The sequence below is a fragment of the Salvia hispanica genome, chromosome 2, assembly GCF_029641045.1.
Source record: "Salvia hispanica isolate PSC_SH4W2 chromosome 2, Shi_PSC_v1, whole genome shotgun sequence".
In the NCBI taxonomy this organism is placed as follows: domain Eukaryota; kingdom Viridiplantae; phylum Streptophyta; class Magnoliopsida; order Lamiales; family Lamiaceae; genus Salvia; species Salvia hispanica.
In genome coordinates this window covers 38,311,451-38,336,586 of record NC_142693.1, presented here as the reverse complement: position 1 = coordinate 38,336,586, position 25,136 = coordinate 38,311,451, and the positions used below count along the sequence as shown (strand labels likewise).

The 25,136-nt window shown below is 35.8% G+C and overlaps 3 protein-coding genes across 3 annotated transcripts; 2 read left to right on the top strand and 1 right to left on the bottom strand.

The window, feature by feature from the left end:
* Positions 1-5,198: 5,198 nt before the first annotated feature.
* LOC125202524 (uncharacterized) lies at positions 5,199-8,026 on the top strand. The gene is made up of 2 exons (XM_048100930.2): positions 5,199-5,332; positions 5,510-8,026. Exon 2 carries the CDS (start codon positions 5,598-5,600, stop codon positions 7,581-7,583), a length of 1,986 nt encoding a protein of 661 aa, XP_047956887.2. The 5' UTR covers positions 5,199-5,332; positions 5,510-5,597; the 3' UTR covers positions 7,584-8,026.
* Positions 8,027-9,990: 1,964 nt separating this feature from the next.
* LOC125209756 (uncharacterized) lies at positions 9,991-14,988 on the top strand. The gene is made up of 8 exons (XM_048109343.2): positions 9,991-10,205; positions 10,666-10,827; positions 10,917-11,186; positions 11,643-11,677; positions 11,766-11,891; positions 12,387-12,666; positions 12,747-13,423; positions 13,580-14,988. Exons 1-8 carry the CDS (start codon positions 10,130-10,132, stop codon positions 14,690-14,692), a joined length of 2,739 nt encoding a protein of 912 aa, XP_047965300.2. The 5' UTR covers positions 9,991-10,129; the 3' UTR covers positions 14,693-14,988.
* Positions 14,989-16,048: 1,060 nt separating this feature from the next.
* On the bottom strand, positions 16,049-17,648 carry LOC125207929 (small ribosomal subunit protein uS12-like). Its single transcript, XM_048107453.2, has 4 exons — positions 17,511-17,648; positions 16,675-16,830; positions 16,449-16,575; positions 16,049-16,350 (listed from the first exon to the last, which is right to left on the bottom strand). The coding sequence occupies exons 1-4, from the start codon at positions 17,513-17,515 to the stop codon at positions 16,210-16,212; spliced, it is 429 nt and encodes a 142-aa protein (XP_047963410.1). The 5' UTR covers positions 17,516-17,648; the 3' UTR covers positions 16,049-16,209.
* Between the last annotated feature and the right edge of the window lie 7,488 nt (positions 17,649-25,136).

Genomic DNA, 25,136 nt, shown 5'->3' with positions numbered 1-25,136 from the left:
TCGTTAGACAATGAGAAGAATCTTGGAAAGAGGTTCTTTAGAGTATCTTCCCCTATCCACCAGTCGTGCCATAATCTCCATTCCCCACTTTTATCAGCATGGGCCTTTCCTGACCATCTCTTGAATTTCTCTTCCAAAGCTTCTAAAATATCTTACCCCAAATGCTCTCATGTGAACTCTGTCTTTCCTCGTGAGCAGGGGCGGATCTACACTTATTAGAAGATGGGCAATTGCCCCACCTCATATTTTCATGTTTATGTATATATTGTATATTTTACCACTCACTAAATGCCCCTCCTCAAATTCTTAAAATTTCACCATATGTAAATTTGCCCCTCTCCCTACAAATTTCTGGATCCGCCCCTGCTCGTGAGGCTCGCCGAAATAATTACACTTGTGAGTAGAATGAATAACTTCCTTCCATAGCGGCATTTGACTATCGGAAAATCTCCATCGCCATTTGAAAAGAAGGGATGCATTCTTCATATAGATATCTCCTTTCCCAAGTCCACCTTGGTCTTTTGGTTTCTTAATGAGATCCCATCGAATCAAATGACCACCTCTTTCTCCAACCGCCTTAGCCCAGAAGAATCTTCTTTACAGTTGGATGATTTGTTGCACCACCTTTTTGGGCATTCTGAATAGGCTGAGATACTGCATAGGTATGTTGTTGAGACTCTTCCGCTAATGAACCTACTTCAATCAAATTGAATAACACAGTACAACTTTCTAGGAATGAACTTATGTATCTCTCCCTAACTCTTTCTCTCTCCAAGGGATTACGTTTACTTACAATACCCAATTTCAAATATTATACCCAATCTCATTAAACAATATAGTATATGAGTAAATCAAGAACGACCACTTTACGACTGGATATTAAATTAGTTATGGAGTGTCACGCATAATCTCATACCTTGTGCCCTTTGACTACTGTCAACAACCATTTTTGAACCTTGATGCGCAGTCATGCCTAACCAACAACGAGAAGAACCATTTTTTTTAGCATAAAAAAATAAAATTAATGCATGAAACAAACACTACAAATTTTGTGTACTCCTACAGCAATTTTTGTTGGACTGTAAATTATGCAAAGGAGGGAGTCCTATTTATACAAAACTTGGAGAAGGAGACCTACTTCATGAACTAAATGTGGAGAGAGTGGGATGAAACACTTGTAACGGAGAGTTGAGAGAGTGGAGTAATGGAGAGAAGAAGCTGCGTAACATAGATGGAGGCTATTTTTTTCTCCAATTTTAAATATAACCCTAATTATTATGAAAATTAATTAAAGAATAATAATGTCATTATCTATTTTAATCTATTATTTTGGAAACTCTATCAAACCACATAAAAAATAAAACGGATATTTATTAATGTCTACCAAACGTGCAGAATAAATTAGTAATCACATTTATTAAAATAATTTATATGGATATAATTTAACTTAGCATTATTTTATAATGCTATCAAACTATGCTAAGTGTTTAATGGACATTAAGGACTGGTTTGATAAAAAAGATGGAATGTGAAAAGATATGTAAAACAAGATAAAAAATATGTGCTTCATGTCAAGATATGCAAAGATATGATTTTTTTTTTCGTTGTTAATTGATTGAAAAGAAATTATCTAAATTCGTATAGTATATTATATAACATGGCTTAACTTGACAGATTGGTGGGTTACATAAACATGGTTAAAGTTATATTTATGGTAAGATTGGGTAGCGCCCTTGTCTTATATTGGGTTTTGAGTTAAACTTAACTATGATATCAAACAATTAATGTGCATATATAATTCTCTATCTTGGTATTACTAACTTATCAAACATGCCCTTAATTCTACAATTTCCAAAGTTATGTTTAGTACTTCAGGAATGAAAAGTTAAACATATTCGTTGAGCCATTGAATTATTTTAAAAAGTAACCATAATTTGATTAATTTTTATCATGATATATTAGATTGACTATATGTTAATTATAACGATAGCAGTCCAATTAGCTCACAAGGCTAGTCCAAAACACAAACATTTAATATTAGTATTGAATATTTATAACCCGATAAAATCACAAATTCAATTAGTCTAGAAAAAAGATTAACTCAAAATCTACTGAACTGACATAATTAACATCCTCAATTTTAAAGATAATAAAGAAAATATTGTATTCTTATAATAATAAATGAATAAAGTACTCCTAAACTGCACAATCACCTGTTATAAGTAATCACACTTTTAAATTCGTTATTCCTAAAAAAGCATTGTAAATAACTTACTACCTTTAAGTAAATTATTATAAGTAATCACACTTTTAAATTCGTTATTCCTAAAAAAGCATTGTAAATAACTTACTACCTTTAAGTAAATTATTGTAATGAAAGTTGGTTTCATATTCTTATAGAATATAGTCTACGTTACATTTAGGTCATATTTGATTGTCAGGATTCTGTTTAATAAAGTAATCTGATTTTTTAAATTTTAAATTCATGTGTTTGTATAAGTTTTAATCAAACTGAGAAAATAATCAGAATCCCAAGAACTAAGAAAGTTAATATACAACTTTCCAAGATTCTGAATTTTAACTTTTCTTAAGTATCCTTTTTCTCAGTTTTAGGATTCTTACATATTTAATGCAATATATTTTTATTATTATTAATTATAATATTTTAAAATAATTTTAAAATATAATGAATTATACTAATAAATAACTATATTTAAAATTATCATAATTATAAATATATTATTATAATATTTATATATAATTGTTATTATCATAATAATAATTAATAATATATTAAATAATTAAAATATAATTATATAATATAAATCATATAATAATAAATAATTATTATTTTATAAATTAATAATTAATCTATAATATCATAGTGAAATTGTAAATTATAAAAATTATTTAATTAATATATCTGTAAGTATTATAATAATAACAATAATAATATTACTACTACTATTATTATTATTACTACTACTTTTATGAAATGATTATAATATCCATGTAACTATAAATACAATTATATTATTATATATTATTACGGATAATCCATATTTAAACTACCCATCGTAATAATAAATATAATAATATAATTATTATAATTTGCAATTAATAATTTATTAAAAAAATTTATATCATTATATATTTTTTAAATAAAATAATAATAAGTATAATTTTTGTTTGGTGTTTAAATTAAATATAAAATTTAAAATCTTGATATTGTCCAAACACATAAAAGTAAAGTTACCAGGAATCATATTCCCTGGATTCATTTTCCCATAAATCATTTTCCTTACCAACTTTACTTTCCCGTCAACCAAACATGGTCTTACCGTCTTTTTAACATTTGGGATAATTTTAAAATTAGTTTTTAAACATTATAAAATAACATTATAAAAAGAACTCTTACATGTCCAAATGAATATAGTGTAGAGCATTCACAATGATGGTCTCGACTGCGAGATGCTTATCCTAACGGAATGAGATGCTAACGAAACACTGTTGCATGCATCTCCACGTTAAGAGCCGCCCGATGCGGAGACCATGTCTCCATCTGAGGAGATGATGCGCTCGACACACGTGGCGTGACACGAAGTGCACTGTGACGCCACTCACCCTGCAAGTGAGCGTTGTTTTTTCACTGTTTTTATTTATTTTTTCATTTTTTAACCTTTAATTCATCCATAAATCATTTATAAATACTCTATTTATCACCATTTTTTTCACATAAAAAAAAAAAACTATCTCTCACTCATTCCTCTCTCATTTTTCTGTATAAAAATTATCATTTGCATTATTAATTGAAGTATGTCAAGAGGCATAGCATGAGACAGACGAAACCAAGCGACGCCCAAACTTCCACAAATCTTTTAATGGAAATGTTGTTCGCCGTTGTAACAGCCGACACTTTCCGTATGACGCGGCCAAACAATTGCGCTCCTCATGTCTCGTTTGAGCATGTCGTTGTCGCCGAAAGAGTAATTTTTCTTATGCTTTTTTATTATTTTTAGGATTTAATTATATAATTTGTAAATTTTAGGAATTTATAATTCCATGTTTTAATGAAATTTTATTATTAATCAAGTATTTTTTATAAATTGTATTTTTAAATTAAAGAATATAATAGTGAGACCCATGAATAGTCCATGAATAATTAAGAGATGAGAAGGATTGTTGCAGATATTGTATCTTAGTTAAGAAATGTAATAAAAAAAATATTACTGCTAGTTAAAAGTGGTTGAGACCTATAAATAATTAAGGATCGTGGATAATACTGTTGTGAATGCTCTTCTAAAAATAATTTTATGATAAAATTATTGTCATAATTAGATTTGGGGGATGTGATAAATAAGTACGGTGACTCGGAACTTCAAAATCCGGCTTTAGCATAAATTAATATTAACATAATATACCTTAATACTTGAATTTAAAATATATAATACTGATATTATGTTTTATTGTATACAAGGAAAATGTACTATATCAAGTTACTTCAATTTTTATAAATAAAAAAAATAAAGCATTTATTTGAAATATACACTATAACATTAAGGTAATGTTTATTGTAGAAAATATACATTGTTGAAGAAAATATGTGTTAGTTTACTTCAATCTTTATAGGAAAGAAAAGTCCAATCATTTAAAATGTACTCCATGTAATACGAAATACTACTAAAACGTTATATTGATGTAAAACGCTACTTTGAAAGGAATCAAATACGGCCAGCCGGAAACATAAACTGATGTAAAACGTTGCGGAAAGGAATTGAACACAACCACCTGGAAGCATAAATTAAGTGAAGTACCGATGTTACATTTTATAGGAATTATTAGGGCAAACGTAAGGATGGTTTAGTAGTAGTTAACTTAAATTAATGAAGATAATTTTGACAATCATAATTTTAATTCTTATTTGTAACCTATTGTACCGAACACTTAAATATGATCATTTACAATTATCTTAAGCTACCATACACCCAATGCATATAAATTAACTAATTGACACTATAATAATTATCACAAATCGTATCATATCCAGTCGAAACATGACATAACTACCAAACGGCTATAATACGTAGCAATTAGCATAATTTGAGGATATAGTAATTAACTAACCAAGAAAAAGAATTAGTGATCGACCATTATCAGTCCGTCGCGCTTAATTGATAAATGGCTTCACTAAATTAAAAAGGTGTCCATTTCCACCAAAATCAACAGCGAAAGAAGAGGGGAAATTCGTCGATTCTAGCTATCTCGCGCTCGCGCTTCCCCAGTAAATATTTCTTCAAAAGCTAGTGTGTTTCAGCTTCTTCAATCACCTGAGGTGATTTTCTCTCTCTGGAGCTCAAATTATTCTTTGTATACATTTCTGTGTGTTTGCGCGCGCGTTTATAGATTCAGTGTTACATTAAATGCATGAGGATTTGTAGTCACCAGCCATAACTGACTTTTGCGGAAACAATCGAATCCACTGATAAGATTTATCCATGGTTTGTTGTAGGATTTACTAGTAATTTGATGAATTTGAAAATTAACGGGATTCCTGCTGCTGCTTCGGGGCGAATTAGACAAGGGGGCGATTAGGTGAAATGGTCGACGGTTTGAAATCGGAAACCCTAATGGAGATTTCTGGTGATAAGGGGGTTTTGAGTGGTGGAGTTAGGGTTTCGGAGGAACCTAAGGTTTCGACTGAGGGGACTGTAATTAGATCAAATGAGAGCAAGTTTGTTGAATCTAGCAACTTAGGAAGCAATGATAAGGTACCTCGCAGCCATAGGTGGGAATCATGGGGGGTTATGAATATGGTTAGCAGAGTGCTGGGTGGAAAGCTTTATGTGGATGATGATGAGGTGAAGGATGTAAATGATTCCAAGAATAGGGGCCAGGTGAATGTGTTTGGGGGTGTAAAATCGTTGCAGGATCTGATTGGGGAGAAGACATCTGACAATCAGGGTGAGGTGAATTTGGTGGTGGATATGAATGCTCGTGAGGATGTGATTGGGGAGTCACCATCTGCAAATGGAATTGATATTAAGAGAATGGATATCAACAGTGAATCTGCAAAGTTAGTTTGGGATTGTCCAGTTGAGGAAAATATAAGTGGTAACCAAGATTTGGTCTCTCATGACATAGTGCTAGATGGGAATCTGGAAACTGAGGAAATAAATAATGTTGAAGATGAGGTGTTGAGAACGGAAGGATTTGAGAAAACCGAGGAAGTAAGGGATGTTAAGGCTGATGTGATGATACCAAAAGTAGATGGACAACTAGATTTGCATATTAATGAAATTGTTCCAGAAGCCACATTGGAATCGGGAGAAAATGTTAAAGCTGATTCAGAGGAAGTAGATGATATTAAGGCTGACATGTTGTTTCGAAAAGAATATGGCAGAAATACAGAGAAGGAAGAGGAATATCATGTGTCAGATCTAGTTTGGGGCAAGGTTAGGAGCCATCCTTGGTGGCCGGGGCAAATATGTGCTCCCTCAGCTGCATCTGATAACGCAAAAAAGTATTTTAAGAAAGAAAATTATTTGGTGGCATATTTTGGGGATCAGTCGTTTGCGTGGAATGATGAATCAAAGCTCATGCCTTTCAGAAAGTATTTCTCCGAAATGGTGAAACAGAGTAACACAGATAGATTCTCTCGTGCTTTGAGCTGTGCCCTGGATGAGGCTGCTCGACGAATTGAGTTTGGCCTTTCGTGTCCATGTTGGGCCCAGGAGGTGCGTGATGAGAAAAAATTTCAAGTTGTTGAAAATGCTGGAATTCGAGAAGAATCAAGTATTATAGCTGGTGGGGACAATGTCTTTAGTGCAACTACATTTTCACCTGGAGATGTTATACAATTCCTAGAATCATTGGCTAAATGCCCGCAGTCCAATCAAGATAGGTTGGAATTTACAATAGCAAAAGCTGGATTACAGGCCTATACTAGATGGAAGGGTTACCATGAGCTCCCTGTCTTTGAGGAGTGCATTGGATTATCAGGGGGCGATATTCGATCCATGGCAATGGGAGATGGAGGTGATCCCACTGAAGTTCCAGTTTGTGATGCTGCAAATAATATTCCATCTAAAAGGAGAAAGTCGACAGCTGATAATGGTTCTTCAGGTGACGAAGAGCGCCCGAAGAGAAAAGAAAAGTTCATGTCTGTCTTGTTGGCTTTGGGCGGTTCGTGTTCACAGAAAAATGATAAGGTATATGTGAGGAAGACCTCCAAAAGGGTCATCTCGTCTTCCAAGAGTCCTGAAATGGTTGATTATACATGCAGTAATTCGAGTGGTAAAAAACAGAAGACTCTGCAGGCATCTGGCGCAGATGCGCCTGCCTCTGGAATTGCTGCGAAAGCGGCAAAGGTTAGTGCTGGAGAGTCTCAGAGAGTGGAAATCATTCCGGCCGAGACCCCAACTCCTGAGATGGTTCTTTCGGAGCTCATTTTGACTGCGAAAAGGCCCCTGCAAGGGATAGATGCGATTATTCCAGTAGTTGGCTGGCTTCGTGATTTCAGGAACTTGATTTGTTTAGAAAAACCTAGTCAAGGAGAAGATTTGGGAAAGGAAAAGGAGGAATAATCGTTATCCAACGGCAGATATACCATGATTCGGGGGTATTGAAGACTAATACTGGGCAAGACAGAATCATTTGCGACTACTCTCAAGATCAGGCGATGTCTGAATCTCAGAAGTCTTACCAGAGGATGATCAACCAGAAGCTGATGTTGCTGAAGTCGGATTATAGCAATGAAAGCAACAATGTTGTGGATTTGGATACCAGGAACCAATCTGCTCCGACAAATAGGTTCAGAGGAACGTTATCCAACAGCTTTGATCCCCAACTTCAAAAGTTTGGATTCTATTCCATCTGTCCATCAAGAATCTGAACAAGATATTTAGCCATTACCGAACTTTGGATGAAAAGGGACCTAAGCAAAAGCAGGCGCGTAAAGGTAGTTTTGAATAGGCAGGCCAGCAGATGCTGGGAAGTAGAGCATCTTTGGGTCATCGCTTATAAATCATGGAACATAGTAAATGTCAGCAAATCTCAAAGAAGAAGAAGAAACAAGGCGAGCAGCGGGGAAGACATGTATCAGAAAGTCGACGCTGGTTGAAATTTGTGAGGACGAATTCAAATGTTGTAGTAGTACCATTATAATGGGCACTTGTAGTTGTTATGATATACATTGTGCAAAGGATAGAACAGGTAGCTACTGACCTATTGTTTCATTTTGGGTATTTTGCTTATAAGGAACAAGACTAATAATCTCTTTGACTGCATCTTTTACTTATAAACTATGTAAATGTGAACATTTTTAATGATTGTTATAAGCGTAGTAACTCTAGCTGCCTCTTTTTATTTATTTTGGTAACATAGATGTGTTGTGATATGACTAGGCATTGCAATTATTTGGAGATTGGCTTTTGAAACTTTAATTCAGATTATTATTGCAATTCTTAATTTGTTAATTGGAGACTTTAGTTTTTTCACTATGGATGTAGGGTGATAAATTCTTAAGCTTCAATTATCCATTAACTTATTTGCTAATTAAATTTGTCTGTACTAGTACAAAACAACTCATATACTAGTACTCCATATAATTTGTTTGTGGCATAGTTACACTTCTTTTCTTTGTTAAAGGCGTAAATCTGTAAATGTGACTATAGTCAAGAGATCGTCCTATAAATTCATTATTTAAAATTAAAATGCATTTGTTGTAATCCATCCTTGTATATTGTCTTAGAGAGGTGTTGTAAATCTAAGTTATTTTTGGTGTTGTGAATCTAAGTCAATTTTGGTGTTGACTGTTGACTCAATGAGTATGTACTCAACTCACGTCTTATTATATATTAATTGAAATATAATGTCATGTACTATCAAATTGCACGAATTATAGAACATAAAATCGTGTATATTGCTTTGAAAGAGCTCGATATTTTTTAGAGGGAACATCTTTTTTAGTCTACGAACTTTGCCAAAGTATCATTTTAGGTCCGTGAACTTTGAAAATATCATTTCAGGTCCATTAACTATGGGTTAATATCATTTGAAGTACTTTTTTACTACTTTCAAGTTTTATAGGACGAAAATATCCTCAATAACTTAAAGGGTATATATTTTTAATAAACTTATCATATACTCATATTTTTTATAAATATCTTTATAATATATTTTTGACAAATTTTCTAAATATAATTTGACCTTCAATATTATCACTTAATTATGTGACATGCAAGTAAAATTGTTTTTCTTCAATTTTTTATATTAAAGAATTTTAAAATTGAATAAAGAATTTTTCTTTAATAATAAAATATTAAATAAGGATCTATTCTTGCATGTCACAAAATTAAGTGATAATATTGAAGATCAAATTATATTTAGAAAATTCATCAAAAATATATAGTAAAGATATTTATAAAAAAAATATGAGTATAGGATAAATTTATTAAAAATATATACTCTTTAAGGTATCAAGGGTATTTTTGTCCAAAAAAACTTGGAAATAGTAAAAAAGTACTTGAAATGATATTAACCCATAGTTGATGGACCTGAAATGATATTTTCAAAGTTCACGGACCTAAAATGATACTTTGGCAAAGTTCGTGGACCAAAAAAGATGTTCCCTCTATTTTTTATTAGCCCCTTACATGAAATAAAAAAATTCCTCAATTAATCTATATCTGTTCATGCTATTTTTCTTAATGTTGAATACCATCATTAAATAAGTAGAACTACTCAGTTTTCATTGGCTTCGTTCTTTCAGATTTTCAACGGCGTTAATTAAAAATTGGCTCGTTTTTGTTTCAAGAATTTAAACCGTTCTTGATTAATTTAATTTTTTAATTTTTTAAATTGAATTTGATGTATACCTAAACTGAATATGGTAAAATATTCGCACTAAATTACATGTTTTCCAAATAATAACTGTATTTCCGTTTAAAACAAAAAAGTCGCACTAAATTTGAATTTTGTGAACGTTACCATATATCCCACCACTTTCAAAAAGTAAAAATACTCCATTTCCTTTTCCCATCCATCGTCTCTACCTCTGATTACAATTTCAAATCCAAGGTCTCTACTCGCGGAGAAGATCGAACTCTGGTTCTTCGATTAATCGGAAAAAATGGAGATCGGGGGGTGTCAGGAGATTGATCTTCAACTTGAAGCCGACGATCTCATCGGAAATTTTCAATTCCCAGGTTTCTGTCTTTAATTTTGTGGTTCTGTTTTGTTTATATGATATCAATTCACGGTGATGGGGGGAGTTATTGGTGATTAGCTTAGTGTTCTTATCTTCAGATTGTAATCCATTTTTGTGTAAGAAGTTATAATTTCGAGCTGCTGGAGCTGTGATAGTGTTAGTTTCTGTACTCAATTTTTGATTTGGGGATTCAGTAGACTTGAATTTTACAAACGATTTGCCGATCAATACTTCATTTGAGTGATTGATTTGTCTTTAATTCAAATGAAAGACCTCATTATATATGCCAGTGCTCATTTTGCTGCCAATGTTTTGTCTGCTATAGTGTCTAAATCTGTTTCTTATTCACTTAGATCGTGTGTTTTTGTAATCTTTTGCTAGCAATGGTTTGTGTGTACTTTTCTTTCTTTGAATTTGTTTGTTATACTAACTTATAAGTTTAATTTGAAATACTGCAGAAACGTTGGATGCTAATAAAGGAGTTAATAGTGTTGCCATTGATGTGAATGGTCGCTTGCCCGAACTGCATGAATCGACAGAACCTGAGAGTAACCAGAGAATTGGAAGGCATAACTTGCGGAAAAGCCTAGTGTGGGACCCTGCCTTCTCCACCAATGAGGGTAATCTTTCTATTTTCTTGCCTGTACATTCGATGTCAATAGAATTCAATATATTAGAACTCGGTTGATATAGTTTTCTGAACTTTCAGGAGTACTGGACCCAGAAGAAATGTCAAGCATGATTACCAACTCAGATAAAATTGAAAAGCATATATTACCAGGGATTCAAGAAGAACTGACGGGGTCAACTGAGTCTATCTCTACTCTACAAAGTGATAGTTTGATTCCAGAAAGCAATGATGATGACTTGTTTTTGGACATTAGAGCTTCCATACAAAGATCCAGTAAGAAAGCACCCAACTTGATCAACTCAAGCAGTAAGATAGCAGCTATGGTGCTAAATGGCCCAGCCATTTCATGTAAGCAAGATATATTTATTTGAGAAATTCAGTCTTTTTCTCGTGTTATACAATGAGGGTGGTTATGTGCAGCTTGATTAGTGATGAAGTATTTCCATTCCATGTAAATTGCTAACACTTACAATTGATTTAAATTGGTTTGAAGATGCCACTAATGATTCACAGACATCCATTAAGGGAAACGTGAAGTTAGTACCTTAACTCTGTCCTGTAGGCTAGAGAATCATGAATTTCATATGCTTGTGTGGTATTAGATTCAGTCCATCCCTCAAAAAATTAGAGAAGAGGATTGGAATGTAATTTCAGATAAATGATGAAGCACACGGTCCATTGCATCCTCAATAAAATATAGCTTGATTATGTGTTAGATAATTTGTAGTTTGAGTAACTTGTTCATGTATTGGGCATTTGGGCTCCTGATTCTGTGTATAGAACTAATATTTTGTTCAATTGCAGCTCCAAAGAAGGAAGATATTGTTTCTAAAAATAAGGTAAGCTTGGTTACTGTGAAGTTACAAGTGGCAAAAGTATCTTGATTGTTTTAACTTTTAACCTGGTGGCTCTACTTCAAATGTGCAGTGCCAAAAACCAGGTGTGAAGAAAACTACTGGCCTGCAGACTGTTCGGATGTCAAAATCTCAGCTAAAACCAATTGGGAAGCTAGCATCAGGAAGATCAATCAAGCCGGATTCTGTTCAATCACAGGTGACATTGCCATGCTATTGCATATTTGCGGAAAATTCTACTATTTTGAAGCCACTTCTATGTTCTAACTAGTAACTATTATATTTGAAAAAAGGAATTTTAATTGGCCTTTATTTCCATTACATCATGATACTTAAATGCTGTATATTGCTCACATAAACTCAGTGGCTATTTTTACCATGTTGTTTTGTTTCTATTCAGATCAATAGAACTCCTTCTGTAACTGTTTGTTGATATCCATTTAGTCTATTTCCATTGCTGTTATGAAAGTGTTTATTCTTACAAAATTATATACGTCCATGACATTATTACATATTTCAACTTACAATGAATATTCTGTAAAAATTCTGCTATCTATAGGTCTTATTTATTCAATATAAGGTATATCCCCTTCTGTATCTATGTTTCGTTTTCCGAAGTTGTAATAATTTTTACTTTTACACGTATCATTCATTTGTATAACTGAAATGATTGACACAAACCATATCTGCTTAGGCTGGATCTGTTGGTAAAAGTGGAGAGACGAATTCAGTTGTTTCCAAACCACTCAAAACCATTAGCAGCTATGTTCCCTCTTCAACTGCAGCAAAGCGGGAGTCTCTTGGAATCGGTCGTCTCAAACCTGAATGTGGTAGCTCTAAAAGTGGAGAGACGAATTTAGTTGTTCCCAAACGACTCAAAACTGTTAGCAGCTATGTTCCCTCTTCAACTGCAGCAAAGCGGGAGTCTCTTGGAATTGGTCGTCTCAAACCTGAATGTGGTAGCTCTAAACAAGGTGACAAAAGGCCAACTATTAAGAACATTATTTATGATTATGAATCATTTCCTGATTGTGTGCTATTGTTAACTTCTTAGGATCTGTCTCTGGAAAAGTGACTCAGCTACACAAAGTGTCTGCATTAGGTGGTTCCAAAAAGGTGCTTCCAAAGCCTGCTGTATCACCAAAGTTTTCTTCAGTGCGCTCTTCAACTACAAATAATGTGCCTTCGACAAGGTCCTCTACTTCAAGCGACAACTCTATTAGCACATCCTCTGGAAATGCTGCTAAGCCTACACTTATGGCTGCAAGAAGGAATCTAGGCAAAAGCAGCACCAATAGTCCTGGCCCCTCTGGCTCCATCCCTAGAACTCCATCAAGAGCTCTACCAAAGAACAAACTGCCAGCCTCTAATCTTTCGGCTTATCTTAAGTCTACAAAGCTCTCCACAAGTGTCTCACCAGCCAGTTCAATTAGTGAATGGTCTTCAGTGTCATCCCTACGATCTAGTTACTCAAGGAGCAGCATAGATACCAGTTCTTGTAGGTCAGTGGATGGTGAAAACATGCGTTCGGATCCAAGGCGTAAGGTAGCTGGTCAAATGGCTGAAAGAAAAGGAAACCATGGAGCTATTTCATTAAGCAACACTCCAAAAAAATCCACAGCAACATCTGGTACCCTTCAGGCTCCTATGAAACCATCTGATACCCTTCAGGCTCCTATGAAACTATCAGGATTACGATTGCCATCACCCAAAATTGGCTTTTTTGATGGGGTTAGTAATTGCCTCTTAAACATTTCTTAACATTAATGACCTCTAGTTGCTGCGTATGTCATGTAATTTGCTTACAGTTGTTTCCAATTAGTGCACTTCAAAATTTTCTTTTTTCGGTTCAGTTTCTTATCTATTTGCTATGTCTTTCATCTGCAGTCATCGTCTCGTACTCCTGGTAGACATAACCGCTCTCCCTCTGTCTTGCACCCTGTGATTCCCAAGAATGGACCAACTGCATCCACTCCAACTCGAAGCTCAAATGGAAAACTGAAGAGTGCAAACGTACCAATGGCTAGAATGTCAACTTCTTTGACAAGCATAAAGTCTCCAAAGGCTGTATCTGTTACCTCCTCACAAGAAAAGTCATGTGCATTCGTAAAACCATATAGTGTTTCAACGGGTGTAACTGATTCTTCTAGCTTGTCTGATGGGGTGAAAGTCATGTGCACTGCTGATGACACTGACAACTTAGGGGATTTGAGTTTGACTAAAAACATGGCATTTGGGGATATCACTGCTGCTACAAGTGAAGGTAACAACGCTTCTGTGTCAGAATATATCAGTCAAATTAGGGATAATCTGGTTATGAAGGACGAGCTTAAGAAGAACTTGGTTCCAACTCCTGAAGCAGTAAAGGAAGATGGAGATCCTGCTAATTGTCCAGGGCAGGGGTTAACAGGAGACAAGACAGGCGCATGTGAAAAAAATCAGGAGCCAAATTCTCAGCTTCTTAGTGATATATCAGAATGTGCACTCTCTTCTACTGTAGCTGCCTCCGAGGCTGCAGCTTGCGGATTGCCTACTACTCCCAAGAATAGCGAATGTGTTAATAATCCAAAGGAGCTGGTTATTCCGGTTGCAGTTGCAGAAAATGTAGGCATTGCATTGCCTTCTTCAGGTTCAGAAAATATTATTCAAACTGAGGATGGCCTAATCAACGGCGAGCTTAAGAAGAATTTGATTCCAACCTCTGGAGCAACAGAAAAGGAAAATGTTCAAACGAAATGTGAAGGGGAAGGAGGATTAACAGAAGACAAGCAAGGCGTTTATAACAAAAACCAGGAGCTGAATTGTCAACTTGTTAGTGATAATACATCAGAATGTGCACTCTCACCTACTGTAGCTGAGGCTGTGGTACACAGAACCCCGTTTGCTCTAAAGAATCTTTCCAACGGTATAAAATGTGCTGGTAAGCCTACAGAGGCGGCTATCCAGATTGCAATAGCAGAGAATGTATTGCCTTGTTCTGAAGATAAAGAGAATAGCTAACCTACACTTCACATAAGTTGTTCCTCAACTAATGTAGTGCAATCAGATTCAGCAAAGGTTGTTCATGAAGCCATTTGCTCGACAATCTCCCTCAAGAAGAGCAGACACAAATATTGACACATTGTTCTATTTATGAGAAGCCACATTTGCTCAACATCTCTAAGATCTCTTATTTTCCTTTGTACTGTGTACTCTAAAGTCTAAGATACAAACTTGATGTTATTTAAACATTGTATATACGATTTACAACACAGAATCAAATTGGATGCAATTCCAACACAGCTGTCAGTTTGGGAGATTTGGTTGCGAATGTTTCATGGTTCCTATGTTACTTTTGAGGTTTTGAATACACTGATCTATTGTTCATAACACCGTCCTGTGTTTGTGCATGCACAAAATTCTCGGCTGTAAAGTTCCCCCTGTAGTTTAAATGTAAGGGTTTTTTTAACTTTTTTTTTACTTTTACTTATTTATTTAACCGTATATACATCTTTGTATTTATGGATATTCAGTTGCAAGATTATATCTCGAATCTAAATACGTAGTGTGTTTGATTCATGAGATTGAATCTCACAACGTAATCCTACATATATAATCAATAATAATTAGGCATAGTCATCCCCTCTTAACTAAAATATGCAGGAGATGTTCGGTTTGCGATTGTATCAAATATGTAGTGTGTGGTTCATGAGATTCAATCCCACGATTCAATCCTATATGGATAATCATGAGATAATTAGTCATGACTAACCTCCTATGACTAAAATAATCTCACAATTCAATCTTAGACTGTATCTTGACACAACGGTAGTGTATTTTGTTTCATAAGATTGAATCTCACAACTTAATCCTTAATATGCAGTGTATTTGTTTCATATGATTGAATCTCACAACTTAATCCTTAAATATGTAGTGTATTTGTTTCATAAGATTGAATCCCATAACTTAATCCTAGATATATAATCAATGATAATTACTTATAGTCATCTCCTCTAACTAAAAAAATCTCATAATTTAATCCTTGAAATTATCATATGATAATTAGTCATGACAATCAAACACCCCCTCCTATTAAAATAATCACACACTTCAAATCCTAGACTAATTATATATGATAATTAATCATGACAACCAAACACCTCTGCTAACTAAACTAATTGCACATATTAATCCGCAACCAATTAAATCATAAAGCTTGTAGAAACTGTAGCAGAAAACTCATAAGCTTATTTTAAAGTTGCTAAACTTGACACTGAACTAGAAAACTGATCTGAATTATTTGAGAAATATTTCACAATCTAAAGTCTAATTCCATTCACGGGAATTCGAAGAATTCTTTAGTATGTTAAAAAATAGTTCAAACTAATAATACCCGATAAATTCACTGAGAACTTGTGTTCATGAACTATAACACATAACAAAACAGAAGTTTTGACATCAATTAAAGAAAGAAGAACAAAAGGATGAGCAAAAACAAAGTTTCAGCCATGGATCAAAACTTATGAAGCAAAATCGCTCTAAGACCTAGGCTTCTCTTTCTTTTCCTTGAAAAGGGCAAGGAGGGAAACACCTGATACTTTCACAACCTTAAATCTAACACCAGGAATATCTCCGACGGCATGACCCTTTCTTCCGAATCCGGCAATCAATACTTCATCCTGTAAGTAGAAAGGAAAAAAATGTTGAAAGTTTAGTTCAAGAAAATTAAGAACAATGAGAATCCACAAAACTATAGCAACTGGCAATTGGAACGCACGTTTTCTTCGATGTAGTTCAGGCAACCATCGTTAGGGACGAAAGCAGCAATCTTCTTTCCATTCTTAATGAGCTGAACTCTAGCACATTTACGGATGGCAGAGTTAGGCTGCTTAGCTTCAATGCCTCTGCAAACATGGACATAGATAAAGACATGTTATTTTCAATTCTTTTACAACAGTTTATATGTAGAATAAACGTATTTGACTTCATATATGAAATCTCACATCTTCTCAAGCACAATGCCCTTAGCATGAGAGGATCCGGCGAATGGTTTTTTCCATTCATTTCCAAGGTGAGACTTCTTGTATGACTTGTCAGCCCACCGCTGGGTTCTGCGATGAGACTTGAGCTTGCGCCCAGCTCCCATTCCACGTGTCTTCCTATAAAATGGTTACTAATCAGTTAATTTATGCTTGATAATATAGTATTTAGTTGAGAATTGCTTTGGATAAAAAGAGATAGGACCCACAACAAAAATATGTCTAATTTGGCTAATCTTTAGAGAATGATCCTTCTGTATCAAACTATGATCATTGTAAAGTGTAAACATAAACCAGTCAATTCCATGTGAGCTTGACTTGAATGATACTACTAATTATCTATCTGACGAAGATTGATTCTGGACCAAAAGTTCCAATCTCACAAGAATCCACATAGATAACTTGCCAATTCAAAGAGTTAATCAACTATAACACAAAAGGAACCTAAGAAATCCTCTGATAACATACTCTTTTTCATTACGAGCTATGAATCAGATTATACATCTAAAACTAAAAGTTGGAGCCATGAAATTACTTTTGGAGATTTGAATGAACATCGACATCAACCACACTACCACACTCTATCCTAAACCACTTCTCATACACGCGAATTGAAATCGATTCAACAAACAGTAGCTAAATCATTGCAGACAAACCATAAATAGCCAAACTGAGCAAAAGCTGCTCCAAAGAGCGAAAAGCTAAATCAACAAATATTTCAGAAGAACACGGCTAAATAGCAGGAGAATCACGAAGGTAAATCAGCTACAAATTGGCGAAGAAGATGAATTAACACATACCCCATTGTTGGTGAGTCGTGAAAACGTAGGAACAGATAAAAGCGCCGGAGACGAAGAGTGTGGGCGAGTGGCGTAAAACCCTAATTAGATGAGTTTATAAATAAGGCTCACTTTTTTATAAGCCCAATATATGGAGACTTTTTTGTTGGGCCTTATTACAATTGGGATTTTGGAAAACGTATACATTTTTTATTTATGTGATGTAATGTAATGAACTTTTACTCCCTCCGTCCCACGTTACTTGAGTCACTTCTTTTTCGCACTCGTTTTAAAAAAATAATATTCCCTCCGTCCCGTTTAAGATGACACGTTTTCCTTTTTAGTTTGTCCCAATGTTTTAAAAACCGGACCGGACCGGCTGGTTCGACCGGTCTGACCGCAAACCGGTAGGTAGTCCGGTCCGGTTCACTCCTTCAAACCACCAATGCATTGAACCGCTATGAACCGGCAGAACCGGCCGGCCGGACCGAATGGACCGTGAACCGGAAACCGGTTTAATATTGTTTTGTTTAAAAAATTTTAAAATTTGTTGTTGGTAGGAGTTGAACTCATGACCTCTTTTCTATATAAGAAGACCTCTACCACTCCACCACATGAGCTCATTGAACAATTTGAACATCAAATATTTTTATACATTAACCATTAAATTTTTTACAACAAAAACTAATAATTCATTTTAATTTTATATTCTTTAATATAATGGTTAATTATAATATAAAATAATTATTATCCTCTATATTTTAATGATGCTCTAGTTACCATCTATATTATTATTTGTACCATATAAGATTCATTATTTACTATAAATAATTTTTTTATATTACATACTTAATTTATATACCCTAGCTATTGACATTAATGAATATTTTTATCTAAACTTAATACCTAATTCGTATTTAATTATAATATTATTTTACGAAATAAATTTTCTTAAATTAATAAACATCATCTATTTTAATACATAAAAATATTAAATTTCTTAATAATATTTAATATGTGTGTTTATTATATATTCCGGTTCAACCAATGGTTCGACTAGTGAACCGGTTCAACCAGTGAACCAGTAACGACGCCGGTTCGCCGGCCGGTCCGATTTTTAAAACATTGGTTTGTCCCAACCAAGATGACACATTTCATTTTTTGGAAACTTTCTCTCTCTAATTAATACACTCAACCACTTTTTACCACCCCTATTAAAATATTTACCTTTCTTTCTCTCTCTATTTTAATACTTTCACTCACCTTTTCTTTCTCCAATTAAACACATTAACCAATTACTCCTAAAACCCCGTGCCGGCTAAGAAATGCGTCATCTTAGCCAGGACGGAGGGAGTAATAAATATTTAGAGTGGAGAAAAAATAAAATAAAAAAGAGAATACTATAGTTAAGACTCTTCTCTACATTATTCTCTCTCTTACTTTTCTTTCTCTCCACTTTAACTATTTGTTATTATTTTTTCAAAACGAGTGCAAAAAAGAAATGACTCAAGTAACGTGGGACAGAGGGAGTAGATTTTACGCCGAATATTCGATCCGAACTAACCGAAATTTATATTTGACTCAATTTTTAGGTTTTCAGTTCAATTCAGTTTAAATTTTGGGGAAATTTTGATTTTTCGATTTAGTTCGGATGTATAATAACTGAATTTATTGTTATAGTACTAGTATATAATTACACCATTATGCCTAAAACAAACTCTTTTTGTATGGTTTATACGTAGTATAACATTATTTATATTTTATGAAAATTGTAATGTATTGGATATGTTAATTGGTAGATACCATATTTTTTTATGTTAATTTTAGAAAACTAATTTTCTAATTTTAGGTTTTCCGGTTTTGTTAGGATATATTTCTCAGTTCGGGTTCAGATTTTGTAGTTCAGATTCCAGTTTTGCATATTTTTAAAATATATTTGTGCAGTTTTGATTTTACAATTCGGATAAATTTTTATAGTTTGGATTTCAACTTTTTAAGTAACTTTTCGGTTCGGTTTTAATTTGCACGAAATTTCAATCTTTTGATTCAGTTTGGGCAAAATACTAAACCGAAAATTGAATACCCACTCCTAGTGTCCTCTGTGCATTGGCCTTGAGATATTTCTCATTCATCACAAAATGGGTATATACCACCAAATTAAACATTGAAAGAAGACAATGCAACATTTAAAGGCTCCTTAATTAAACATTAACCCAAGTGATCACATACGTCATGATGTCTTTAAAGTTTACCGAAATATTATAGCCCATATCAAGAATCCTACCAAAACAAGAAAAAGGATATTTTTTTCAAATGTGGCAATGGAAACTTCTCTGCTACACATATCAAATGAAAAGAATAAAAGTACTAATTTACCTAAACTTTCCTATCTGCTATCCTTATTTCCTTACAATACTTAGTTGCCTAAATTACAAATATTATTAAAATATTTGATTTATTTTTCTCTCCAATTATATAATCTCGTCCCATAAGAACAAACTTAGGTTTGCTATTGAAATCTGTCTCTGATGGAGGAAGACAAAATGAGCCAACTCCCTGATGATATTCTTCTACTCATCCTTGATAAAACCGACATATTTGAAGCCGTTAAAACCAGCATTCTCTCCCATAGATGGAAAAACCTATGACGTCTCCTCCCCAGCCTCCGCTTCCACCACTGCCGCTCTGAGTTAGTTTCCCAATTGCTCTCTCACCGCGAAGCCACATCCACATCCACCATCCACGACTTCCACCTCTCATCACTCGACACCGACACCGACACCGAATTCATGGAGGAATGCGTGCTCTACGCCACCAGTCACGGCGTTCAATCCCTCCGCCTCCACTCCAAATGCACAATAACGCTTCCGCAAGCGTTTATCTCGTGCACGACGCTGCGGGAGCTCCAGCTCACGCAGTTGCACAGCTCGGTTGAACTACCTGGACGCTTATCTTTGCCAAATTTGAAAACCTTCCATCTTGAAACACATTTGTTTTTCAACGATGAACACGACAACATGGAGCCTTTTTCCGGCCTTCCGGAGCTGGAGAAGCTCACTATCATCGGATATTGTTTTCCGATTGATGGTGTGATGAAATCTTGGATGAAGATCGAACTCAGAAATCGTGAAGAAGATATTGTGTATGTTGTTGGGAATTCTTGAGGGAAAGAGTGTGTCAATCTTATTGAGAAAAGAAGTAGATTACACCTTTTATACTAACCCTCTACTAACTGCCACTCTACTGTAACAACCAAGAAGAAGAATAAGAGAAGAAAACAAAACAGAAAAACAGAATAACTCCTTTCTATTCCAACGGCTAGTTCAAGATATTTGAACTAGTCTCTTGATTATCTTCTTGGGTTGGGCCTATTTGTTGGGCTGGCTACACAAGCACATACTAACTCACAATTCTCCACCTTGCTGATGTAGCTCAGCCATGATCACAGACATTTATCAACCTTTTACAATGCTCAAACTTCTCCTTTGGCAGAGCCTTTGTAAACATGTCTGCAGGGTTATGTAAAGTACTAATCTTCACCACCTTAGCATTTCCTTTCTCCACCTCATCTCTGATGAAGTGTAGACGCACATCAATGTGCTTACTACGCTCATGGAAAGTCTGATGTCGAGCAAGGCATAAGGCACTGCTACTGTCACAATGAACTGTCACTGCACTTTGCTCCACCTCAAACTCAGCAGCTATTCCCTTTATCCAAAAACTTTCCTTCACGGCAGAGGTTAATGCAATATATTCAGACTCTGTGGTGGACAGAGCAACCACACTCTGCAGGGTAGACTTCCAACTTATTGCTGACCCAAACATGGTGAACACATATCCAGTTTGAGACTTCCTATTATCAAGGTTTGCAGCATAGTCTGCATCACAAAATCCCTGAATTCCCTCACCTTCAGAATCATTCCACTGTTTATACAATATTCCACAACCTCCTGCTCCTTTAAGATACCTTAGCACCCACTTCAAGGCACTCCAGTGCTCCTTACCAAATGCAGATATGTATCTGCTAGTGATGCTTACAGCATGTGAAATATCAGGCCGGGTACAGATCATAGCATACATCAAGCTGCCAATGATGTTAGCATATGGGACATTCTTCACCTCCTCAGCCTCTTGCAAGTTTTCTGGGACTTGGGTTTTGGTCAATTTGAAGTGTTGTGACAGAGGTGTAGTAGCAGCCTTCACATTATCCATATTAAAGCTCTTTAGCACTCTCTTCACATAATCTGTCTGAGATAGCCAAAGGGTCCCCTCTTCCCTGTTCCTTATAATATCCATGCCAAGAATTCTCTTTGCATCTCCTAAATCTTTCATTTCAAAGCTCTTAGATAATCCATCTTTTACCAACTGAATTTCATGCTTAGAAGGTCCAGCTATGAGGATATCATCCACATAGATCAGCAAGTAAGCTACTGGAACTCCACCTCTCTTCTTAATATAAACACAATCATCATACTTGGACCTAGCAAAGCCATTGTTAGACATATGAGCATCAAATTTCTTATTCCACTGCCTTGGGCTTTGCTTAAGTCCATAGAGACTTTTCTTGAGAAGGCATACTTTGTTCTCATCCCCCTTCTTCACATACCCTTCAGGCTGACACATATAGATGGATTCCTCTAAGTCTCCATGCAAGAATGCGGTCTTCACATCCAACTGCTGCAAATCACAATTCCTCTGATTTACTACAGCTAACAGGATTCTGATTGAAGTATGCTTTACAACAGGGGCAAATACTTCATTGTAATCGATGCCCTCTTCTTGAGTAAAGCCCCTTGCCACCAATCGAGCCTTGAATCTCACACTATCAGATTCAGTAGACTCCACTTTCTTCTTGAACAACCATTTGCAACTGACTAGTTTCATAAACTCAGTCCTCTCAACTAATATCCAAGTCTTGTTTCTAATCAGGGAGTCTATCTCATCATTCATAGCTTCAATCCATTTCTTTCTTTCACTGGTTGACATAGCTTCAGTGTATGTAGCAGGCTCAGAGCACTCAAGCTTCTCAGCAGCACATAATGCATAGGAGATTATGTCAGCTTCTGCATATCTGGCTGGAACCTTTATATTTTGTCTCCGAGTCCTATCCCTAGCAAGTTGATAGTTTCTCAGATCATCAGGCTGTGAGGGAACTTCTTCATCTGTGTCTGAGGTGACATCATTTGGCTTTAGGGACTGATCCTCAGCAATTATCATAGGCTCAAGAAAAGAGTCCTGATGCTCCACCTCAATCTGTGTAAAGTCAGATCTCTTGCTGCCTTCAGACTTTTCTAAGTAAGGCATGAGGTGTTCAACAAATGTTACATCTCTGCTGATCACAACCTTTTGCTTACCCTCCTCTACACACCAGAGTCTGTATCCTTTTACCCCCTTCTGATATCCCAGCATGACACATCTCAGAGCTCGAGCCTCCAGCTTGCCTTGCTTCACATGTGCAAAGCATTTGCAGCCAAATGTCCTGACCTTAGAGTAGTCTCCATGGCCACCATACCATCTAAAGTCAGGGGTATCCCCTTTCAAACTAGTAGAGGGACATTTGTTGATCAAATATGCTGCTGTAGACACTGCCTCTCCCCAGAACTTCTTACTCATTCCCGCTGCAAACAACATACACCTTACTCTTTCCATAATGGTCCTATTCATGCGCTCTGCAACTCCATTTTGTTGTGGAGTACCTGGGACTGTTTTGTGCCTTTTGATTCCATTTTCCTTGCAGAATAACTCAAACTCCTTGGACAAATATTCTAGCCCATTGTCAGTTCTCAAGCACTTCAACTTAGAGCCTCTTTCAGTCTCAACCTCCTTACACCAATACTTAAACATCTGGAAGGCTTCTGACTTTTCTTTAAGGATATAAACCCAGACTTTTCTACTATAATCGTCAATAATAGTCATGTAGTACCTTCCCCCACCAAGTGTATTAACTGGTGCAGGGCCCCATAAGTCTGAGTGGGCATACTCTAAAGGTGAATTAGAGAAGTGAGTACATGCAGGAAATGGAGATCTCTTGGCCTTCCCCAGCACACAATGTTCACATGGGCCAAGACTTGATGTAGCATCTCCTGGGATTATTCCTGACTTCACAAGCTCCTTGATGCTGCCTTCTGCAGGATGACCAAGCCTCTCATGCCATAGCCTCAAGTCATCAATCATGGCAGTATTGGAGTCTCCCGTAATGACTTCAGCTAATAGGTAGTAAAGACTATTTCTTCTCTCAGCCATCATTACAGTATGAGATCCTTTCTTGACCTCCATTTTGCCACCAGAGGAGATGAATGTGAAGCCCTTAATTTCCAGTAACCCCAGTGAGACAAGATTCCTTTTAATCTCTGGGATATACCTAACATCACTCAACAATTTCATAGAGCCATCATGCATTCTTAACTTTACAGTTCCAATTCCTTTCACATTGCACACTGTGTTATTGCCTAACAACACTGAACCAGTAGCATCTTTTAGATCAAGAAACCAAGACTTATGTGGGCACATATGGAAACTACACCCAGAATCCATAATCCATACACCAGTTAAGCCACTCTCCATAACATTTAATATTTCTGGAGGAGCACATTCTTCAATACAATCAGAGGAGGGATTAGTGTTACCTTCGGCCTGCTTCCTTTTCCAAGCATAGCAGTCTTTCTTGATGTGGCCCGGCTTCTTACACCAATGGCATGACCTAGTCTCCCTCTGATTTGGTGTGGAGGACTTCACTTCATCAGCTTTCTTTTTGAACTTCCCTTTCTTGAACTTCTTGACATAAAGACTTTCAGGAATTGCATCTTGTGGCTGTGCAGATCCCTTTTGCAACTCCTTTGATCTTAGAGCTGATTGAACCTCAGTGAGAGTGATGGTCTTTTCTCTCCCATATACCATGGCGTCCCTGAGATGATCATAGCTTTTGGGAAGGGCATTCAGTAACAGAATAGCCTTGTCTTCATCTTCGATTTGAACATCAATGTTCTCAAGATCATCCACTGCTTTATTAAACTCCTCCAGCTGCTCTGTTATACCCCTATCTTCCACGAACTTATATGCATAGAGCCTCTGCTTCATACACAATCGATTGGCTAAAGACTTTGTCATGTAGAGACTCTCTAACTTGGTTAAGATCCCAGCTGCTGTAGTTTCTTTAGAAACTTCCCTCAGTACCTTATCGCCAAGGCACAATATCACCACGCTATGAGCCTTAGCGTGTATCTCAGCCAGCTTGGACTTGGCCTTTTCATCGAGCACCTCGCCTGCCTTCTGATCATCTGCCTTTTCATCCAGAGCTGCAGACAATCCTTGCTGGATCAGTAGTGCTTTGATCTTTAATCGCCAGAGCCCAAAATCATTGCTCCCGGTGAATCTCTCGGCCTCCAATCGCGCAGCCATTTCTGAATCGATATTCTCTCCGTCGCCCCCTTCCCACAGACGGCGCCAAACTGTGATGAAATCTTGGATGAAGATCGAACTCAGAAATCGTGAAGAAGATATTGTGTATGTTGTTGGGAATTCTTGAGGGAAAGAGTGTGTCAATCTTATTGAGAAAAGAAGTAGATTACACCTTTTATACTAACCCTCTACTAACTGCCACTCTACTGTAACAACCAAGAAGAAGAATAAGAGAAGAAAACAAAACAG